The sequence below is a fragment of the Mus pahari genome, chromosome 18 (genome assembly GCF_900095145.1).
Source record: "Mus pahari chromosome 18, PAHARI_EIJ_v1.1, whole genome shotgun sequence".
NCBI lineage: Eukaryota > Metazoa > Chordata > Mammalia > Rodentia > Muridae > Mus > Mus pahari.
The window spans coordinates 51075357-51097007 of NC_034607.1; the positions used below are offsets into that span (position 1 = coordinate 51075357).

Here is a 21651-nt window from a genome sequence, read left to right on the forward strand (position 1 = left end):
AAATGTTTATTACTGTGTGGATAGATGATGGGGAGCATGCTCAGCTGCCCATGTGCAGTCAGTCCCCAACCTTCTCACTGTCACATATGATCTAGGGCTTGAGTCATAAGAACCAGCCCAGAACAAACATTCTTGCTAGGCATTAGTGAAGCATTCAAATTCCACGTGGGACAGTTACATATAGATCCAATGTCCCTATCCTAAAAGCCTGGAACCAGAGGCATTTTAATTTTGGGATCTTTTTAGATTGGGGATACATAATTTCTTGTAAATAGAGTCCAAGGGTAAACATGAAATTCAGTTGCTTCATATGTATTTTATACAAGTCCCCCTAAGTTGGTTTTATATAGTGGTTTAGTGCAGCTGTGTCACCTGAGAGTGTGCGACCATTTGCCATCATGGGAACACTCAGAAAATGTCAGGTTTTGCAGTATTTTGGATTCTAGATTAGGGACACTCAACCTGTCCAACAGAATATGGACTATACTTAATTTTTAAAGGATTTGTCCATTTTTATTTCCTATGCATGAGTATTTTATCTCCGTGTATGTGTGTGCAGCATGGATGTTCCTGGAGGCCAGAAGAGGTCGGTGCACACCCCGGAACTAGAGTTAGAGATGGTTGTAAGCCATCATGTGGGTGCTAGGAGTTGAACCCCAGCAATCTGCAGGGGCAGCAAGTGTTCTTAACTACTGAGCCATCCCTCCAGACCCTGCCCTTAATTTTTGACCAGATATCCCATCTCTAAGTATGGAAAAAAAGTGTTAGGAGAAGGTATGCCCTTCTACTCCTGCTGCTGTTTATAATTTTGTAATGTTACAAACTTCAAACCTAACTTAATTATCTGCTAAGAGGAAATGAGTTGATTGGATGCGGATGCACAGTAGAGTACCTAGGCAGTCTGTACAAACGACACCACCGGAATGTAGGCTCCGTGTTACAGACTCATTCTAGCCTTCTTGGATGGGGGCAAAATCAAGTTACTGAGTCCCTGCATGACAAGATCCCAACTGAGTAAGATACCTTTATGACTAGAAAGGGTTTTTGGAATGATGTCTAAAACATTAACAGTGATTATATTGCTAATGGTAGAAATTTAGCCCTTTGATCTTTGTATTTAACTTAGTTTAAAAATCACTCTATAATTTCTGGAAAAATATAAAATGAATTGAAAAGACTCTGCACTTTAGAAGTCACACTCGCTCTTCGCTGGGGCCTAAGTTTTAGTTAAATACCTTTCCCCTATCATTACTTTTTAAAAACCTCACAGCCACACATACTCAGGGCATAAAGAAATTCATTCTTGTGGTAATTATATCTACTCGGCAAGAGCAGTGGCTTGGGTCTTCCTTCAGAGAATTTCATTATGTACTTCAGTCTTTATGAAGTTCTTTATGTGTGGAGGTGTACAAGGCCTTATGACTTTGGGGTCCTGACAAAGCAAAGGTAAAATCTGTTTTCCACCTGTCCTGACCCTTGGGATAATTGCTGCGGTCCACACACACTCTCTCCTCTGCTCTTTTACAAGAGGCCAACAGTAACAACCGGCTTTTCCTTTGTGCCTGTTATGAGTTCAGAACCGTCCCTAAGCACGCCGCGTGTATTTCCCTCATCCGATCCTCACCGGGATCTCGGGAAGTTGATGTGGCAGTTATTATGGTGTGCAGATGGAAAGCTGACTCGGTAAATGGCAGAACTGCGACCAGAGCCGGAACGGACTGCTCTCAAGCCATCTCTGGTCTTAACGGCTACACCCGCCCACCCCTCTTTTCCTTCCCTCTAAATGTGTTTCTAAACACCTCTTGTTGGTTTTCCTTGTCCCCTCTTCCCCTCCCAAGTTGTCCTTTCTTCTGAAAATGCTGGGAAGTTGGAGTACTGTTTATCTGCCCGGGCTCTCCTGCAGCCGGTACTCTTCCTCTTTAAAGCAGGAGATCGGTCTAGGAAGAAAAAAAAAATCAAGTCTTTTCAATGTGTTTAACTTTGTGGTGAGGCCTGTCAGCTGAGTGCTGGGTGCTGAGAGGAGGCTGCTCTTTCCCAGGGCTGCCTCCAGCTTCCTTAAACTCAAAAGGGAAGGCTGGGTGGAGAGGGGGCGGGGCTTACCGAAGGATGGATGGTTGAGTCTGATCCTTCAGAGAAAAACCATAATTTTTATGAGGTTATTTGTTCTACTCATATCTAAGGTGATGTAGGCTCATTGTAAAAATGTTGGGGAACGGTGAAAAGGATTAGAAGCACACATGGCCGAAGCATCTTATGACAACCGCAGTAACTGAGTTCATATCCATTCTGGAACTTGAGGTCTTCTCAATAGATGGATAGGTGGTGGTTTAGGAAATGTCTGTCTATGAACTTTAGTATATAGGAATACTGTTTGATTTAAAGGCATGCCAAAGTTGGTGACATTAATGTTTCTTAGTTTTATACTGCAGTTTGGTTTTTTAATTAAAGAAATGAACTTAAGGATATTTTAAAGCATTAATATGGAAAGGTATTGAAAGATAGAATTCCTCAGCAGTTTTATCTGCTCCTTAAAGTGATTTTAATTCTTCTTTTTTTTTTTTTTTTTTTTTTGCCTAAAAGGATCTGCATATGCACATATAGCAAGCCTTCAGCCTACATGTATTAATTTTGTATAACTAGGATTAAGATCCATTTCGCCTACCATCAACATTTAAGTTTTGATATCTGTAATGTTGGCTCTTAGTGGTTTGTTTTGTTTTGTTGTGATTGAAGTTTGGCAAAGTTTATAGAGGCTGCTCGACTGAGAAAGGTCCTAACATTAGCCATTATAAAAACAACCGCCAAGGAAAGCCGTGGTCTGGCCCACGGAAGGGACCATGCCGTTAAGTTTGGTTGGAGCTGCAATGGCTTGTGCCGAGCCTTTGTTTTAGAAGCTACTCTGGACAGACAGACTGTCTCACCCTGGTATCTCATCTTGTGTTTCCAGGCATCTGGCCATCCGAGGAGGTTCTGGCTCACTACTGCCTCAAGCACACTCACATATTCAGGTAAGGGCCACAGGTAAAAGACATCTGTTTAGCCCATCCCGGATATTGAGTTTGACTATTCAAGATGGCTCATCCTACGGTCTCCAGACTGTAAATTGTTGAAAGGAAGAAAAAGAAAAAGAGTCCTGCATGAACACGTTATGTGTGTTGCTTCTGAGGAGGCATCCACATGGCCCTGAGACTAATGTCACACAGCCAGCTTTTGCTGTCTGTCAAAGGCTCTTGATTTCCTCTCAGAGCATTTTATTTTGCTTTGATTTGGGGAAAACAAAAGTGGAGGTACAGTCAGTCCTGGCTGATTGTGAAGGTCAAAAAAAAAAAAAAAAAAAAAAGAGTCCCTACTATACACATCCTGTAACTTATGCTACAGAAGTCACTGACATATTAAATAAATGCCTTACAGCTATTAACTGAAGATGCTCTGTCTTTAAAGATATTTTTTATGTCCATGACAATATGTACAATATAAATTACTACACTAAAGAAATAGATATTTTTAGCTGTTAATATGTGTTATGCATCAAATCATAGATGAGATCTAGGGGGGAAAAGGCCTTTTATTCTAAAATTCTGGAGATCTTTGGTACAAGCAGAAAGTAAGGGTTTGGGCTTTTTTTCATTTTAGTTATTATTTATGAATATTCTATGTATATTTCAGTCCAATATGTTTTATAACAAGCCATTAGTGACCATGATGTGTTTAAACTATATGTTCTTAAAAGAATAAGTTGATACTATGTAATATTTGAAGCTCTGTAGATTGATATTTACCAACCAATCTGTGGTTACTTTGAATAACTAAATGTATATTAAAATAATTTCTAATATGAATGTCCTCTTTTGACACCCCCCCACACACACACTTTAATTTTGCTTTTTTTCTCCATAAACTTCCCAAAGTTTGAGACTACACAGTGTTAAGAGTCTAAGCATATCACACATGCAGAGGGCAGGCCTGTGTCTGGCTGCACAGCCGCCCTAAAGGCTGTGCCTAAGCTCCAGTCAACAAGCAGTGAACCAGGGTGAGAATGTCACACAGGAGGGCTGACATTTAGGTACAAAAGGGGAAAGTAGGTGTAGATCGACACATTAAGCCCTAACTCTGAGCCTGGTCCCACTCCAACCTGGGCTTGCCCAGGTTAGCCACATTATACCCCTGCATTGTTTAGTCGCTGTGTTATGCTGGGGTCAATTGTGATCTAAGTGTTAATTACTAAATGCTTGTGGGTAATTGTGATTTATGCAAGTGGTTTGGCTTTCCAAAATATTTCAGCTTGTTTTAGAATTAAAACAAACAAACAAACAAAACCCCCTCGGGATTGCGTTTATTTGTGCCTTGTGTGTGACTCTAATATAAGTTCATAGGCACTCACGTATCTTCTTGGTTTACTTGTCTAACTGTTGTTGAAGGCATGAATGTGGATTAACAATGTTATCCTTTCCTAACAATTATCCTTCGCAACTCTAGCTAGTTTAGTCCTAAAAGACAGCGCCATTGACAAGGGAAAAAGGGAACCTTCTCAGAGTTTTCAGCTCAGCGGTGGTAATGTTGCAGCGAACACTAATGAGGGAACCCCCACTGGTCTGCCTGCTTTGTGACTTTTCTATTTCATAATTATTTTTAAAACGCAAAACGCCATGAGGTAGGCCAGTCGTGTCTCCACAACTCCCTGGCAGTGTCCTTCTGACTGCAGATGGCAATTTGTTCTTGTAACATATATATGGCTCTGACCATTCCCATCTAATTTGTATGGGTTCTACCATGTCTTTCTCTCTTTCAGGGACCTTGCTGTGTGTGAGCTAGGGGGTGGCATGACATGCTTGGCTGGGCTCATGGTAGGTCTTTTCTCAATTCCAATCCCATTCAGAGGGAAAACAAAAGGAAAAATGTTCCAGGGCCTCCAACTGCTGGGTCAGAGAACCGTCAACAGCATCAGCTGCGGTCAAGCTGCCGGGTCTTGAGACCTTCTAGATTGACTTACTTTCGGATCATATTGATTTTATGGTTGCCTCGATGAGCAGAAACATTTTACCTCAGTGTAGTCAATATCGCTTGTTGTGACATTCCAGGCCTCGCACAGTCTTTCTTTGCTATAGGGAAAGCATTTTTTTTTTTTTCAGATTATAGTCCCATTTGCTAAGATACAGGACTAGCCCGGCGAATCACAGTTGGAGCACCATGAGATAGCTGCTAATGTTTTGCCTGCATTATTACATCAACAAACATGATCCAGAGCGCTCAGTAATTAGATTCTTTTGAATTAGATTGGCCATTCAGGAACGCCATTCCCCATTCTCTGGGTTCTGAGTCATGTATTCAGGAGATATTATGTAGCAGCACAGTGCATTAGACAAGTTTTTATGTCTCTACAAATAAAAGCATATTGTTACACTGATTGGCATTTGACAAACCTGTCGCTCTTATACAATGTGTCGAGGTTACAGCCCAATGTGCGAGCATGTCAAAGCTCACAAAAAAATTACCCTCACAAAGCCATCTGCCTGCAATGCAAAGTTATATGAAGGGCATCAGGCAGCCAGACAGAAGCAAGCTGAAAGGCAGAGTGACAGCCTTGTATGATGGCTCTACTAGATAAACAGAAGCCCACAAATGAAAACCTCTCAGAATACCATCATCCGCTGTCACAATGCAATTACCGAACAGAATGATAGCAAGATAGAGGCTCCCGCAAATGGAATGATAAAAGTATTGACTGATTTGATTGAATGATTAAAATAATGCAGACATAAAATGAAAAAAGATTGAAGATTGTTACAGAGAAATAGGTGAGGAGGCATGATACCGAAGGCTTGTCACTGCCGTCCTCACTTCCACACAGACAAGCGTGTTTGCTCATTGTTTGCCATGCTCCTTTTTTTCCCCCCCTTCTTTCCAGGTTGCTATTTCTGCAGATGTCAAAGAAGTTCTGCTAACTGATGGGAATGAAAAGGCCATCAGAAGTATCCTTATTCAGATAGAAAGCCGGTTCATCGTGCTTGCCACCCCCGCCCCCCCCCACCCCCAGGCTGAGTAGCAGTCAACATAAAAGACAGACAGCGCGGGGTATTCAAAAAGAGCTCCTCATATACACGATCAGTAATTAAGAAAAACAAGCAATATATGAATTCCCTGCGGATGACTGTGTGTGTCTTCCTTTTCATAGGGTTTCCAGACACTCCTCCCTGATGGCGTCTGTGTTCTGCATGCCTCTCTCGAGGCGATTCAGAATCTTCATAATTTTGAAACATTCTTGCTCCTTTATTCTCATTAAGATCTTCCAGCACCAAGCAGACTAAAATTATTATTTACTTTACTTGATGTTGCTTGTAAATATTAACATCTAGCCTCTGTGCATGTGACATTACACATGCCCGTCATATTGTGCCTATGCTAATTGCTAAGCAGTTGCCTATATCTCCCGCTGGAAACAGCTATCACCTCTAAGTCGTCTCCTTTTATTTAGGATTAAAAGCTAGCTCTCCTTTTTTTTTCTTTCTACTATATTATTACAGTTCAAACCCCATTATATTAGATTATGCTTTACTAATATGTACACAGAGTTCAGGAAATTGAACCGTACTTTAAGAAAGCTAGCATAAGTTATTCGCTACTGTAGCAGTCTAGCTGATTTGCTCAAAGGCAGTTAGCAGCAGTTAGAAATTGAGAGGAAACGTGGAAGATCTGTTTGCTTTGGTTTTTTTTTTTTTTTTTTTTTTTTTGACATGGTGAGGAAGACAGGACCCTTATTTGCATTTTTACTCCCTTCAAGGGCTTGAAGCAGCTTTGAATTTTGTAGCCTTTTATATAAAGCCTATTTTTCTATTTTTTGATTTTTTTTTTCCTGCTTCCTTCCTCCACTCTGTAAATTCCACCCCCCCCCCCTTTGGAAAATAAACTTGATGGCAGCTCTGTCAGCTGCTCACACAGGAGGAAGGAGGAAGCAGAGCCATGGTGGCTAATACTGTGTGGCAGCTGTGAGCTCTGCAGAGCCCCACCCAGCTAATTGCCTGACAGCCCTTTAAAAAAAAAAAAAAAAAAAAAAAAAAAAAAAAGCCAGGAAGGAAAAACAGCCAATCACAACCTTGGCCTTTCACACCAGGGAAAGATCACAGAAGGTGCTTCCCTTTTTTTTAAACATCAGATTTTAATCACGATCTTGAAACTGTGGCGAGTTGTAAATATTCCTGAGGACCGCCACCGCCACTCCCTTTCATTCAGTCCTGTATTCTGTATTCTGGGTTCTTCTCTCTAAGTGACGATGCTCCCCCTTGTCGGGGAGCAAGGAGAGCAATGGGAAGCTCTCAGGTATGCCAGCACAGACCTACCTAGTGGTTTTTTGAGGGTAGAAAAATGGGAATATTGAAAGAGAGAGAGAGATGTTTTGATTAAGGAAACTTTCAGATTGGACCCCGTAGCCTTGAAGTCAGCAAGTGACTTTATTTAATAGCCCCAGAAATCAATTAGAAGTTTTTATCATCAAACTGTGGGAAGCATCTGGGATCAGTATGTAAATTTAATTGTACTAAAATTATTGTTGAGCTAATCTACAGAGACTCCAAAGAAGGCAAGCAAGGCTAATGTCATTAATTATCGTCGCACCTTGGCTTTAGACAGCAGAGGTGCCAGGCCAGCTCTTGAAATCAGAGAGGAAATCGCAGATTCTGCCATTCACTTTGCCGGCCTTTCAAAGAAATGATTGGTACAGCCCCCTCCCAAGAAAATGGATTTTTAACATTTGGTCCTCAGAGGCTCAGCCCTGAGAGAGCTTTATTGTGCTGGGTTTTACAATGGGTTTAATATAGCGGGGTGCCAAAGGGCAGGAGGGGAGAACCTTACAATGTAGATGAAGTAGGTCCTTTCAGGATGCAGACCCAAACTGCCCGTGTGTTTTATTTCATCTCTTAGGACTTCCTGATAGGGTTCAGATTTTATGGTGTTCTCCTTCCATGATTGTGTGCCTTTTTTCTGTTGTAAGTAGATCTAATTTATTTTAATTAAGAGAAAAAAGCATGCAAAAGCCTTAAAATTGGCAATGTGGTTTCCTGCTTTTAATACTAATGTTGTTGTTGATTTGCAAACAGCTTACAACAGGCATGCTTTGTAATCTGTTTTGCTGAATGAATTAATATGAGTGAGTTCCCCTCCCCGTTTGTGTGCCCCTCTCTGTAAGAATAAATTATTCGCCAAATCACACAGTGCCGATGCAGTGTATAGATCAAACAACTCATTCAGGAATCACTGTTTATGTATGTCTTTCCTTTACAATTTTAGGAGGCTGAAATTATACAGCAATCGTAGGATATTATCCAAAAATTACTTTGTAAAAAGTAAAGGTGGGTGCCAGCAACAACAAGTGGGGAGAACCCTTGGCTGAAGCCAGCAAATCTCTAGGCAAAGCTGCTAATTATTCTTAATGGGCAAGATGAGCGCATTAAGAAACAAATGAATATACCAGAGAGATGATAAAAATCAGCCTGGCAGTCACTCATCAGCTGAGTGTTAGCCTGTGTATTGGTCTCATCCTTTTAAAATTGTCTTGTTGTTCTTGGCTTCCGAATGGAGCGAGCCCAGCTGGTCTTATTTACTCTTTAAGTTTTCATCATTCTGATTTTTATCTTTTAATTTTCTTTTTTTTAAAGAAATATAGCATGTTTTGTTATTTCATTTTCAGCTTGACTTTTTTTAAGTATAAAGATTTATTGGGGTTGTGGAAACATGAGGGAGAGAAGGAGACAGACAAGCGGACAGAGAAAGATTAAGACAGAGAGTGAGCTTGACTTATTTTTAATGTGTGAGACAATGAGGAGATAAGTTCTGGACCTGTATATTACAAGAGCATGCTAGCCAGTTGTGTGGCCGTTTATCTTTCTAAGAAGCACCATGGATTACCTGTGTCTCTAGGCCTCTGAATCTTGACCCTTCAAAAGCAAGCTGCTGATCTGAGATTTAATGCAAAGAGATGTTTAAAAAGAAATTAAGAATTGAGGTAAGGCGAATTTTTTATCTTGAATATTTTCTCAGACTCATGAGTAGGTTTCCTTAAGTTTCTGCTTGGCCCTTAAGGTGCCTCACTGGCTTTAATCAGAGCTTTCCATCCTAAGAACCATCTTTCCCTAAACATAGCATTTCATCTGTACCCACAAGAATTCAAAGGATAAGTTGGAAATGAAAGTATCTGGTTTATCCAGTTCTCAATTTGGTTTTAATTATTATTTTTTTACTTTGTAATATGGGTTTTGTGCCTGTGTGCGTATCTGTGTTCCATGAGCGTACTTGGAGCCTATAGAGGCCAGAAGAGGGCATCAAATTCCCTGGAACTGGAGTTAACATGATTATGAGCCACTCTGTGGGTGCCGAGAATTCTAACTAGCCAGTACTCTTAACCACCAAGCATGTATATATATGTCCTTCGTTATTTCTCTTGTAGTGTAGTAAGAAAGAAATCCCTAAGTATTCACATGTCATAGCTACTCAGTAAGATGTAGCTGGCGAAATGTAGCAATGATAGAAGACTAAGGGAGAGAGTGGTAGGCTGAATTGTGGTCGCTGCAAAGCTCCCTCTAAACCATAAGGAATAAAAGTGAACTGGAGTCTGGGCAACTTGCCTGTGACCTTAGCACTGGGGAGGTGGAGGAAAGATGACTGGGAGTTTGAGGCCAGCCTGGGTTACATGATACCCTATCTCAAAGCAAAGGTAAAAAGAAGGAGAGAGGGACGATAGGAGGGACAGACAAGTAAAACCCCTGCCGGTGAGCAGCCCAGATGACCGATGGCCATGGCCACTGACTGATCCGCTGCAGACACCCTGCCTCCCCTCATCTCTGTGGTGTTCTCTGCAGAGTGTTCCAGTGCTCGAGACAATGCTCCAGTTCCCGAAGCAGCTGCCTCGGGGAGGGGGAAGGGTGGCTGACGTGCATAAAGGCCAGGGGCATTGCCAACAGACCTGGTGGCAGGCACCTGGGTGTCATTTCTCCACCTGTTGGAGTAAGGAACTGATTTAAGAGTAGAGTAAATCCAGACATGCCTTTAACCTCAGTCTTGACTCACCAAGGAGGCAGAGTCAAGCAGATTCACCATCAGTCTGATCTACAGAGCGAGTTCCAGGACTGCGAGAGCTACACAGAGAAAGCCTGTCTCAAAAACATAAACTATTAGATAGGTAAGTAGATAGATAGATAGATAGATAGATAGATAGATAGATAGATAGATAGATAGATATTTAGATAGATAGATATTTAGATAGATAGATATTTAGATAGATAGATGATAGATAGATACATAGATATTTAGATCAATAGATAGATATTTAGATAGATATTTAGATAGATAGATAGATAGATAGATAGATAGATAGATAGATGGATAGATATTTAGATAGATAGATAGAATATAACCTTAAATCAGAACAAAAAATTGCTACTTTTGAGCATGTAGAAAGTCATTTAGAGATCAAAATTACTAGGATTTATGTTATAATCTTAGTGTTCCTCCCTCCCTTTTAATCCCCCCAATGAAACTGAAGATAACATGAACCAAAAAAGCAATGCCCCATGAGTCACAGTGCTATTACATCTTACATGTTTTCAAGGAACAATACTGGGCTGCAGAGCTGCCTCAGCAGTGCAGCGTATCCCTGCTTCCCCAGGAAACACTCTTCCCAGCTCCAGGAGTGATCCAGCACCTCTGGCCTTTGCAGGATCTATACACATATTCAAAACCCACACACAGACCAGACACATGTACATAGTTTAAAATGACTTTTTTTTTTCTTTTCTTTTTCTTTCTTTCTTTCTTTTTTTTTTTTTTTTAGAACAAAACTGGGGCTGGACAGATAGCTTACGGGTGCTCTTCAGAGCACTCAGACTGTCTGTAACTCCAGTCTCAGGAGGTCTGATGTCTTCTTTTAGTCTCCAAGGACATCAGGCACACATATGGTACACACACACACACACACACACACACACACAGGCAAAACACCCATACACATTAAATAAATAAATAAATTTAAGAAGAATAACCTGATTCAAAATGTATGTACAACTGATAAATACAATTACTGATTACACGGATAGGCTAATATTTTCAACAGTATTTTACATGCCTATAATGTATGCAGTTGACCTAAGAGGCTGCTGCTGCTATTGTATATGGGTATACATATTTAAGAATAGAAATAAACTGATAATTTAAATGGAGGATCATTCCTGGCATGTGCTTTGTTTAGGAAGGAAGCTAGGGTAGACTTATGGCTCCCTCTGAGCCCCCGGGCAGCTGCCCTGACAAGGGGCTGACACAGCTGCTCCTTCCCCCCCCCCCCCGAAACCGCAGGAAGGCTTTTCCTTCTGGGTGGCGGGAGCAGATCACAGAGCAGGACTGGGTCTGTTGTGACGAACATTATCCCGCTCATATTGACTCGGTTTGATTGGATTTCCTTTATTACCCTGAGGTGACACAGGGAGATGATAAAATCTATGATTGGACACAGTGCCATCCAGAAAGACCATCACAATCGGACGTAAGGGCTGCGGGCACCATATCAGAGTTTATCTCTTAAGGTGATGTTCTCCAATAACACCTGCATCTTTTCTCTTTGTGCTTCTTTTACAAATGTTTTAAAAGCCCTTCTAAACCACAAAACCTATTTCCTGCCCAGTTTTAAAACTAAGGTAGCCCAAGTACGGCTGTGAATTTTCCATTAAGAAAATAACTTCTAGAATATAAATATCCATGCTTGCTCTGGGCCTGACCACCCAGAGTCATGGCTTTATAAATTGTATAAAGTGTATAGTGTTAAGATGTTTACTAAAAATTATTAATAGGTTTTCTGAGTTATATAATTTAACTTCCCTGTGACTATTTTATAAAGAGTATTACCTCCACTAACAAAATAATATGTTTTGCTTGCTAGATTAGTCAAGTACTTAGGCCGCTACAGGTGTGCCAGGCGCATTATGGCAGGCAGTTGGGTACCATGGCAACGCAGAGTAGGGTGTGGCTAGGGGAGGGGACTCAATAAAAAACAGTTGTCAGTTGACTCTAATTTTGCTTCTCAGAATGAAGATGTCAGGCATCCTTTCCTGTAAGATGCTTCATCTAGCACACTCCTGAAATAGACAGAAACCGTAGGATGGTGTGTCATTTTAGTTAATCAAAACAAGTAGGCAAATTAGTCTCCTTTATTTTTTTTTAATGAATGTAATTTAACAGTATTTAATTTGCATACAGGAAAGTTCACCCAGGAAAAAGCAAGTCTGCATTATGGCACTTTTGTAAACCTCAACAAAGCCCATCATTAGGAGACCTAATTGATTTTTCCTCCCCACTCCTGAGGGAATAGAGCTACCACAGTACCTGTGTATTCACTCCGAGAGGAATGGGTGTGCCCGGTGCTTCAAGCAGAGATTTGAGTTTAAGAATCCCGTGGCTCTGTTCTGGTAGGAAGATCTCGGGCGGCGTGTGCTCTGAACACTCAGGAGAGCAGTTTTTCTGAGCACTAGGGGGACATCATTGTCTTCCTGGTGTCCTCCCCAGGCCCAATTTCATTCAGCTTGCCGCCTTGTCTAGCATTAGTTTATTTCTTGTTTATTTAAACTTGCCTTATTCCAGGAGAGGGATTGTGAAGTTCATATAGCAAATGTGTCACATCAAATAAAGGAGGAAATCAGAAAGCCAGGGGATTTCGGGGAAACCAGAGACAGAGGTCAGTCCAGAAATAAGATGACAGGAGCTATTCTGGGTGTCAGAGGTAGTGCGTTTGTTAGGTTCTGACAGCCCAGGGGCCAGAGCAGAGAGAGGAGGAACTGCTCTCACGCGGTGGACCTCAAGTCCAGCTTTTCCTAGTGCTGAAACCAGAAGAGATTTTCCCGAGGGTCTTCAGATGTTATTCACCAGGTCCTCAAAGCACCTCTAATCTAAACATGGCTCCTCTGGGTGAATCCTCTATGCTAGCTCATGGCCGCAGGCAGCAGTGCTTCCAGAACCTTCTGCTAGGTTGACTTTCTTCTTCCCTGTTGCATTTTCTCCCAAAGATGGTCCAAGAATCACTCCACCAGTCTCTGCCTCCTCCCAACACTCCCTGCAACTCACCTCTCTCCTACAAGCACTTAGGAGATTGGGAAGTCATCAGGGGCTGGCCTTGCCCTCCCCGGGAACTGGTGGACACCCTCCCCAACACACACATACACCAGGGAAGTGGCACAGCACCTCATGCTCCCCAGCAGTGCCCCCCCCCCCAGCATTTGTCCTCTGGGCTCCATCTTGATGCTACCTAGATAGTCCTTCCACAGGTGGAAAAATTGCAAGTCAGGGAATGAGAAGCCATCGCCAGTGCTAAGTTAGCATCTCACGGCGGAGCTTTGACAGCTCCTTTCTTTTCCTTATGCTGACCCCACTGTGATAAGAAGCCAAAGTCTCTGTAGGTTCTTTCTTGTAGTCAGTTGATAATTGCTGCAGAAATTTTCTTAACTGTGCCCTGTAGATGTGGACAGCATTATCGCAAGCAATGAGAAGACTGGCGTGTTTAAGACTCCGAAAATATCAAGCCGGTAAGATAACTCTGCGTCCTGTCTGAATTAAAACGTCCCAGTTGAAACTGCTTTCTTGGTGCTATGGGTGGCCAATAACAATGCAGTAATGCTAATAACATTCATTGAGCACTTTCTGTGTGTCAGGCACTGTCCTGCCAGGCATTTCACGGGTATCATTTCATTTAATCTTGCCAGACTCCCATGAGGCAGACACTCCATTCAATAGACAAGAACACCAAAAATACAAATAGTATAGAACACTCAAGATAATATATTATACACTGAGTTAGGGTCGCTTCGTAGCTAAGATTCTTCAGTAGGAGGCTGGGAAAAGCCCAGCTTAAATCAGCCTCCTTCAGTGGCTTTACTTCTGTGGTCCACAACACTGGCAGCTTTGCACCCTAGAGGATTCTGGCAGCCTCCAGGAATGTTTCCATTGTTGTTGTTGTTATTGTCCTTTGGACATTTGGTCAGAGCAAACACTCTCACTACTGGTTTCTACTGGTCCTGATGTCCAATGGTAGAAATTTCTCCTAGCCAGCCTTCAAAACACAGCAAACCAGTTTCCTCCATACCCTAGAAGCGTCTGCCCCAGGACACCAGTACTGCCAAGGCTGAAACACCTTGATCTAGCAATGGTTTTCACAGTCCAGGGGTGTCCAGTCCCTTTCTGCTCCTTCTCTTCCAGGCTGGGAGCAGTGCTTTCTGTGAGCAGAGTCACAGGGTGCTCCACAATCCCACCCTGTGGCCAGTTGACCTAGGAGGGGAATGGCCTCCTTGAATGCTTTCCATGTGAAATGGCTGTTTCTGCACATCTTCCCTTTGTGTGTTTAACTGCGAGTTTTGTTACAGTAACTGTCTCATTTGGTGTCCCTTCATCCTTCGCTACTGCTCTGTCATCCTTTGGTGTTTTAAGGTTTCTCCACGTTGAGGACATTTGCCTACCCTGACTGCTTAGTCTGAGAAAGACAGTTGGGTGACCAGACACAATGGATAAAACCCACCGTGATGCTGCGCACGAAGGCAGGGCTCCGGAATCTCAGGGCTTGCTCGCTTGCTCACTTGCTCGGGAGACGTAGGGGAGCCCTCCCTCCATGCCACGCACAGCCATCTCCTTCTGGGCAGGACTTCATTTTGTCGCATGCTTTCCAACCTGGTCTTTTAGTTATCAATCAAAAGTGCATTTTCTATGTTGTTCTCATTTACATTTATTTAATGCTTAAGGTCATTTGCGACCATTTGAGTGTATTTCAGCATATGGAATCAGGGGATAATAGACCCCAGCTTCACGCTGTGCCGTGAAATTGTGTTTTTACAAGACATAATGTTGTTTACTGAGTGTTAATAATCACTAATTAATAAACATATCTAGACTTCTAAAATGTTGCATTTTTAAGGAATAAAAGTGTCAAGTGTTTAACTTGGGGAGTACAATAGAATTTTCTGTTATCATTTCATAAAATAATTAGGTAACATAAAGAAGTAAAACGTTACTGTTTAGCACGGGGCAGATCCTAAATGCCCAGTGCCTGGCCTTTGTTCAATTGTGACCCTTCACAGAAATACTACTTCTAAATATAATATTCTGATACATGATAGGTCATAAAAACATAAGACTGCATTTCAATAACGATGCAGGATTCCCTAATGAGGGCCTTTTTTGTTTTGTTTTGTTTTGTTTTGTCTTTTTCTTCCTTTATCACAGACTAAGGTCACTTTCCTCTTTTGTAAAAAGTAAGAACATTTTTATTCCAAGTCTTCTACAGCATTGCCAGGAAGCAGGGCCTGGACAGTGACTCAGTTGATAAAGTTTTTGTTGAAAGCTTGAGGACCTGAGTTCAAATCCTTAGCACCAAAGAAACGTTAAGACAAAGAAACAAAAACAGTTCAGTGGTAACGTGCCTGGAGTCCTAGCGCAGCAGAGGTGGAGACAGGACTGTCTGTGGGCGTTGACAGTTAGCCAATCTAGCCAGTCAGGTGAGCTCCAGGTTCAGTCTCATAAAAGGTAGAGAACGCCCAACATTGGCCTGTAGCCTCCATTACATTCACACACACACACACACACACACACACACACACACACACACACGAGAGGTGTGCAAGCAATGACTCAGTGAGCGTGATATTACTGAAAGGCCGGTCAGGAGCTGCCTGATCACTTAACCTCCGGCAGCTAAGAAAGCAAAGCTACCAGCCACTGTCACCGTAGTCAGCGTCCCTCAGTACCCATTGCCTTCCCACCCATAACCAATACAATGCGGTGAACGTATTAGTTCCGTGAGAGAAGAAATAAAAGGAACCCACTCACAAAAGAGCTCAGATATAGTTCAGTGTTCTTTTCTAGTGCCTCAATGCATATGCAGAATTTCTCCCAAATTGGAGGTGTAGAATAACAGCAGCGACAGATAACTAAGAGGTATTTACCATAGCTACAAAGCCCACACGTGAGCCAAATATTTCTGCTATTAAAGAGCACTTCAAAGCTTGACATGAAGTTTGTAACAGCTGAATGTTTCCTGTGGCTTCATTTGCACAGGAGATGTAAATGTTGAAAGGGAAGTCGTTATCTCAAGATGAGCTGTGAGCCTAGGAAATACGGGTTTTAGCAAGGACTGAGAAGCTGCCCAAAAGTCTGACAGGCACCCCATGCCGTGACTCCCTCACTTGGTGTCCCTAGTCAATGCTGTGGTTTGAGTAAGTGTCCTTCAGCCTCTGGCCTGCTGAAGGCATGGACCACAGCCTGTGGTGCTACTAGAAGGTGGGGGGGGGGGAGCTTTAAGATATGGGGCCAATAAGATCAGCTTTGGATCTACCTCACCCCTCTTGCTTCCTGGTGAGCTGCCACACACTCCAGCTCTATAGACCACAGCCTCAAAAAGCTGTGGGCTGGCTGGCCATGGGCCGAAGCCTATGGACCCGGAAGCAAAGACCTCCCTCTTTCTAGGTTAATACTCTCAGGCGCTCCTCACAGTATGGGGAGCTGACCAGCGCAGTACCCAACAGTCTTCCTCCCTCCGCTGATCTCTTCCTGCACCTTACACATGGGCAGGCTGGGGCTCTGTGGATTCTGAGGCCCCCCTCAGGAAGATGAATTACTTCAGGGCAGTGGTTTTCAGCCTTCCTAACGCGTCAACCCTTTAATACAGTTTCATATGTGATGGTGATGCACAACCATAAAAGTACGTTTATTGCTACTTCATAACTATAATTTTGCTACTGTTAAGAATTGTAATGGAAATATCTGGTAGGCAGTCCCTATGAAAGGACACCCCCCCCCCAAAGCATGTGACCCACAGGTTGAGAACCCATGTTTAGAGAATCCTATGACTGTAAATAGATCCTTAGTGCCTGCTGTTGGCGAACTTTTGCAAGGAGGGACTGACAGGTCCTTCATATCTCCTTGTAGGACACCTGCCCCACTGTCACAAACACCTTTCCTTGTCCACCAGAACTTTGGTTTGTTTTTGAAACAGTCACATTATGTCTCCCTGGCTGTTCTGGAATTCACTCTGTAGACCATGGTAGGCTTGAACTCATAGAGACCTGCCTGCCTCTGCTTCCCAAGTGCACCAGCAACCCCAACCTTTTTTTTGTTTTGTTTTTAAGAACAACTATTATATATCAAATCATCTTGCTGCCTCTAGTTCAGTTTAACCAGTGTCACTGTGTTGGATTTGAAAGGCAAGCTTGTGAAGGTGCGAACCTTAGCGATGGCTAGTCAGGGATGCACACACACGAAGGGCTCTGTAGAGCACATCTCCAGGACCTCAGCACAGCCGTCTAAGAGCTCCCCTGTTCACCCAGCCATGAAGCTTTTCATTCAGCTATCAAATGAGTCCAAGGTACACCTTTGGGAATCTAAATATGGAGCAGTTGGAGCAGTCTGTGAACAAAGGAAACTGTACTTCTAAATATAGCGAGAAATTTATGAAAGAGCAAGGGTATTTACAGCAGCTCAATTGTTGGGTTTATCTGAAGCTGTCTTCAAAATTGTGACACTCAACAAAGAGCCACTCGGAGCTTTGACGTCTGTGTTTTTTCTGGGTCTTCCAGAATCAGCAAATACCATCATTCTCTGGTTAATATTAGCGAAAATTTCATAATTGTTAAAGTAGCCCCATTGTGATGGTAAAAGTAAGTTTCCCTTAAGGAAAAAAAAATTTTGTATTTATTTGAAAGTTGTCACTGAATTGAAGCTGCAGCTTTTATTATTCTTCATTAAACAGGTTTTTGTAGACTGCTCGACTTGGTTTTAGAGGTTCTTTTTACCTGTGTGGGAGACACCAGGGTCAGCCAGCAGTCCAGCCACTCTCTCTAAGATTCATGTCTGCCCTTAGTCTGTTCCCTTTAGAGATTAACTTGAATCCAGCTACTTTTTCCCAGCCTTCTGCCCCGCCTCCTCATCTGTCACAGGGTAGATGTGATGGGACTATCACAAAAGACATACAACAGTTGACTTAGACAGACGAAGAGGGTTATCCTTGCCTGGACTTTCTGGGTGATTACACTGCTTGGGCCCCTGAGTGCTGAGCCAGACAGAAAGGGTGGGAAGCACATGGAAGGATGTGTTTGCTCACCTCTTGGTCAGGAAGAGGGAGGTCCAGGATCCCATGTTGTACCGAAGGCCTCCCACTTCAGGCCCTACCACCTTTATCATACTGAGGACCAAACCTGAGCACACGGGCCTTCAGTGGGCGCCACTCTGCGGGCCACAGCATCTTATCATTCTAACCACAATTTGTCAATCTCATCCCCTACTTGTCTGTCTGAATCCATCCTTTTGAGGGACTCAGCACCCATTCCCTCTGTCCACCCCGAAGATTTATTTATTTTATGTAGATAAGTACACTGTAACCTTCTTCAGACAGACCAGAAAAAAGCCATCGGATCCCATTACAGATGGTTGTGAGCCACTGTGTGCTTGCTGGGAATTGAACTCAGGACCTCTGGAAGAGCAGCCAGTGCTCTTAACCACTGAGCCATCTCTCCCATCCATTCTCTCAATTGCTATTGGTCTCGGACTTGTACCTCAGTGGAACGAAGCGCACACTGCTGGTGCTGAAGTGCTGCTGACTCTGCACTTCTTGGTCTGTTCCTTTGCTGATAGGAGTTTTGATCCCTTTCTGTTTCCTCGGTGCTGTGACACCCTGGGGAGCAGCACCCAGGAAGTCGGTGCCTTCTCGCAGTTGACATTCCAGGGAGGGAGGCAGCTGGGTGTGCTGAGGACAAGGATTCGTTTTTTTGTTTTTCATCCCCTAAAGCAATTGGTGTTTGTGCTCCCCAGAGCTTGGGAGCTTTTAGGGTCTGCATTTGAAAGATGTGGATCCATAAGGTTTAGGGAACTGAATCATTTTTTCCTGGAAGAAAAGTCAAGCCCCAGAGAGTCCGACAGCAGCTCCTACATCAGATAGTGACTTTCATTTCAGGACTGCTTCTCAGGCTGGCGTGTGCAGTGTCTGTAGACAAACTGACAGTGTGAGTAGGCATTTATCTGCTCTTTGTCAGCTTGAAGAGGAAGGTTAGTAGAAGGTAACAGAGATATGCAAGCTGAGGGCTCTTTAGGAAATTTTCTGATAAAATCCACCTGTTAGTGAGTTTTCCTAAAACTAGGGCAACAGAATCTTGAGAGGTGTAATTCTAGAAATGATATGCTCCCGAGTGTCCCCTTGCTGTCTGGTATACAAGAAAATGAAATTACCACATACAGTTCTTCCTGCCCAATTAGCATGTGAGCTTGCTCGGGGGGTTTGTGGACGAACCCTGGTCCTTACTACTCTGTTTTACCTCGATGACAGCGTCCCCAGGGATGTTACCCATTTTTGATGCAGTCCTTTTGTAATGAGGAAAAGCAAGACTTTAACATTTGGGGACAGTTTTTAGGGGCACTCCTAAACTTCAGTAAATTAACAAAGCCTCATCTTTTCTTCTAGGTTAGCATTCGTATTGCTTCTTTGAACCTTCTGATCTCTACTGTTTACTAAGATCAGAATCTCATACAAAGAAATGGACCAGTTGGAATGCTAATAATCAGATATGCATAACAGACTTCTGCATTTCGAGGAAAGGTCTTCTGGTCTGAAGAGGCAGCTCTTCCCTCTTTTCAAAATTCAGTTTATAGAAAGAGTAGATCAAAGCCCGTGGAAAGCTCAGGAGGTAAAGTGCTTGGTTAATAAGCAGGAGACACTGCCCTGACCCTCAGAACTGCTGGGAACCTGTCCGGTGTGGAGGAGACCTGTGCTGTTTGTTTGTTTGCTTGGTTTTGGTTGGAGGGGTGTGTGTGTGTGTGTGTGTGTGTGTGTGTGTGTGTGTTGTTTTGTTTGTTGGCCAAACAACAAGTCCCCGTTTCTCTGTGAAGCCCTGGCTGTCCTGGAACTTGCTCTGTAGACCACACTGACCTCAAACCTGCAGAAATTTACCTGCCTCTGCTTCCTGAGTGCTGGGATTAAAGGCTTAAAACACCACTGCTTGACCAAGGCATGCTCTTATAATCCCAGCGCTGGAGCAGTCAAGACTGGCAGCTCTCTGGGGCCCACTAGCCAATCAGTTTATCTTATCTGTGAGCTCCAAGTGAGGGACTCTTGTCTCATAAAACAAAGCACCTTAGCATGGACACCAGGCATGTCCCCTGGCTGACAGATGCTCCAGTGAGGCGCATCTGTTCATAGGCTACACGTGGGCAACAATTCTCAGAAGAGGACTTGGTGTGGCTCACCCTAACCTAGTCGAGCATTTTTATAAGCATGAAGACCAGCCCCTTGATTTTTATTCTTCCTTTCCAGTATTTTTAGAAATTTTGATGGCAATTTTATGATATTGGCATTTTCATTGCGATTAGAAGAGTTTGGAGGAACCTTGGCATTTAGACACTCTGCGTCTTCGGTTGAAAAGTGAGCTGCTTTCTTTCTAAGATGGCTCAGTGGCATTTCCACTTCACTTGCTCGTTTTATTTCTGGAGACTTTTGTTGGGCCTTTAAATAGATTCTCTGCTTCCATTGTGACAGATTGTACTTTCCCTCCTTCCCTTCTTTTTTTCATTCATTCTTCCTATTTATTCACTTAGGACAGCACATCAAAGAGCCCTTGAATTCACTATATAGGCAGTGATGACCTTGAACCTTCTGCTTCACCTCCCAAGTGCTGAGACCACAAATGTGCATCACTCCACCCAGTTTGTGAATCACTTTGTTTCACTCAGCACTGTATTTCCTAACTAGTTATATTCATTTGCAGTTAGAGACATAAAGGTAATTGAGTTCTGTATGGAATGTGACTTGTATTTAGTCTTCTAGTAATGACACTTTCAGTTTTCTGATTTTTTTTTTCCTACAGGTTTCTCCCTGTATCCCTGGCTGTCCTAGAACTTAATGGTAGACCAGGCTGGCCTTGAACTCAGAGATCCATCTGCCTCTGCCTCCTGAGTTCTGGGACTAAAGGTGTGTGCCACCACTGCCTGGCTAGTTTTTCTATCTCTTGTATAATGTCATTTGATTAGAATAGTCAGCATGATGAATGCAGAGTGACTGCACTGGCAAGCCCCTTACACTTCACCATCGAGCATGCTTCAGCCTCTCAATTGGGGTATTTACTCATCAATTCCTGCTTTGAGATTTTATCCTAAATAAATCTGGAACTTTAGCAAGTGTCTCTGAAGCACCTATGGAGATAATCAAATTGCGTTTCTCTTTTCACTATTTTGACTATTAACAGGGCTTTAGCAGTAAACTATATCTGCATTCTAGTTGCTGGATCATAGTGTCTTAGTGGTTTTAATGTGCTGGCGTGTGTGTGTGTGTGTGTGTGTGTGTGTGTGTGTGTGTGTGTGCGCGCGCGCGCGTGCGTGCACAGGTGCTCACACGTGTTCACTGCAGGGTCATACACGCCACAGCATGCATATGAAGGTCAGAAAACAACTCTTGGAAGTTGGTTCTCTTTCTACCTTGCAGATACAAGGTCTTCTCTGTTAGGTCTACCATGCCAATCCTAGCTCACCCTCAAGCTTCAGGGTAGTTCATCTGTCTCCACATCCTATCTCATAGTAGACCCCAACCTCTGTAAGACCCCAACCCTCGGTCAGTGGTACTTACTTTAAGACGCCTCCAGTAAGACATCAAGATGC

At 43.0% G+C, this 21651-nt stretch overlaps 1 protein-coding gene across 2 annotated transcripts in view; it reads left to right on the forward strand.

The window, feature by feature from the left end:
- The window catches only part of Camkmt (calmodulin-lysine N-methyltransferase), a 365448-nt gene that overhangs the window by 291742 nt on the left and 52055 nt on the right, over positions 1-21651 (forward strand). The window contains exons 4-7 of one of the 2 annotated variants that reach the window (XM_021218032.2): positions 2948-3008; positions 4790-4844; positions 5906-5969; positions 13487-13553. In XM_021218032.2, the coding sequence (XP_021073691.1) occupies positions 2948-3008; positions 4790-4844; positions 5906-5969; positions 13487-13553 (247 nt within the window). The remainder of the gene's footprint in view (positions 1-2947; positions 3009-4789; positions 4845-5905; positions 5970-13486; positions 13554-21651) is intronic. The other variant, XM_029531344.1, reaches the window with a different exon arrangement.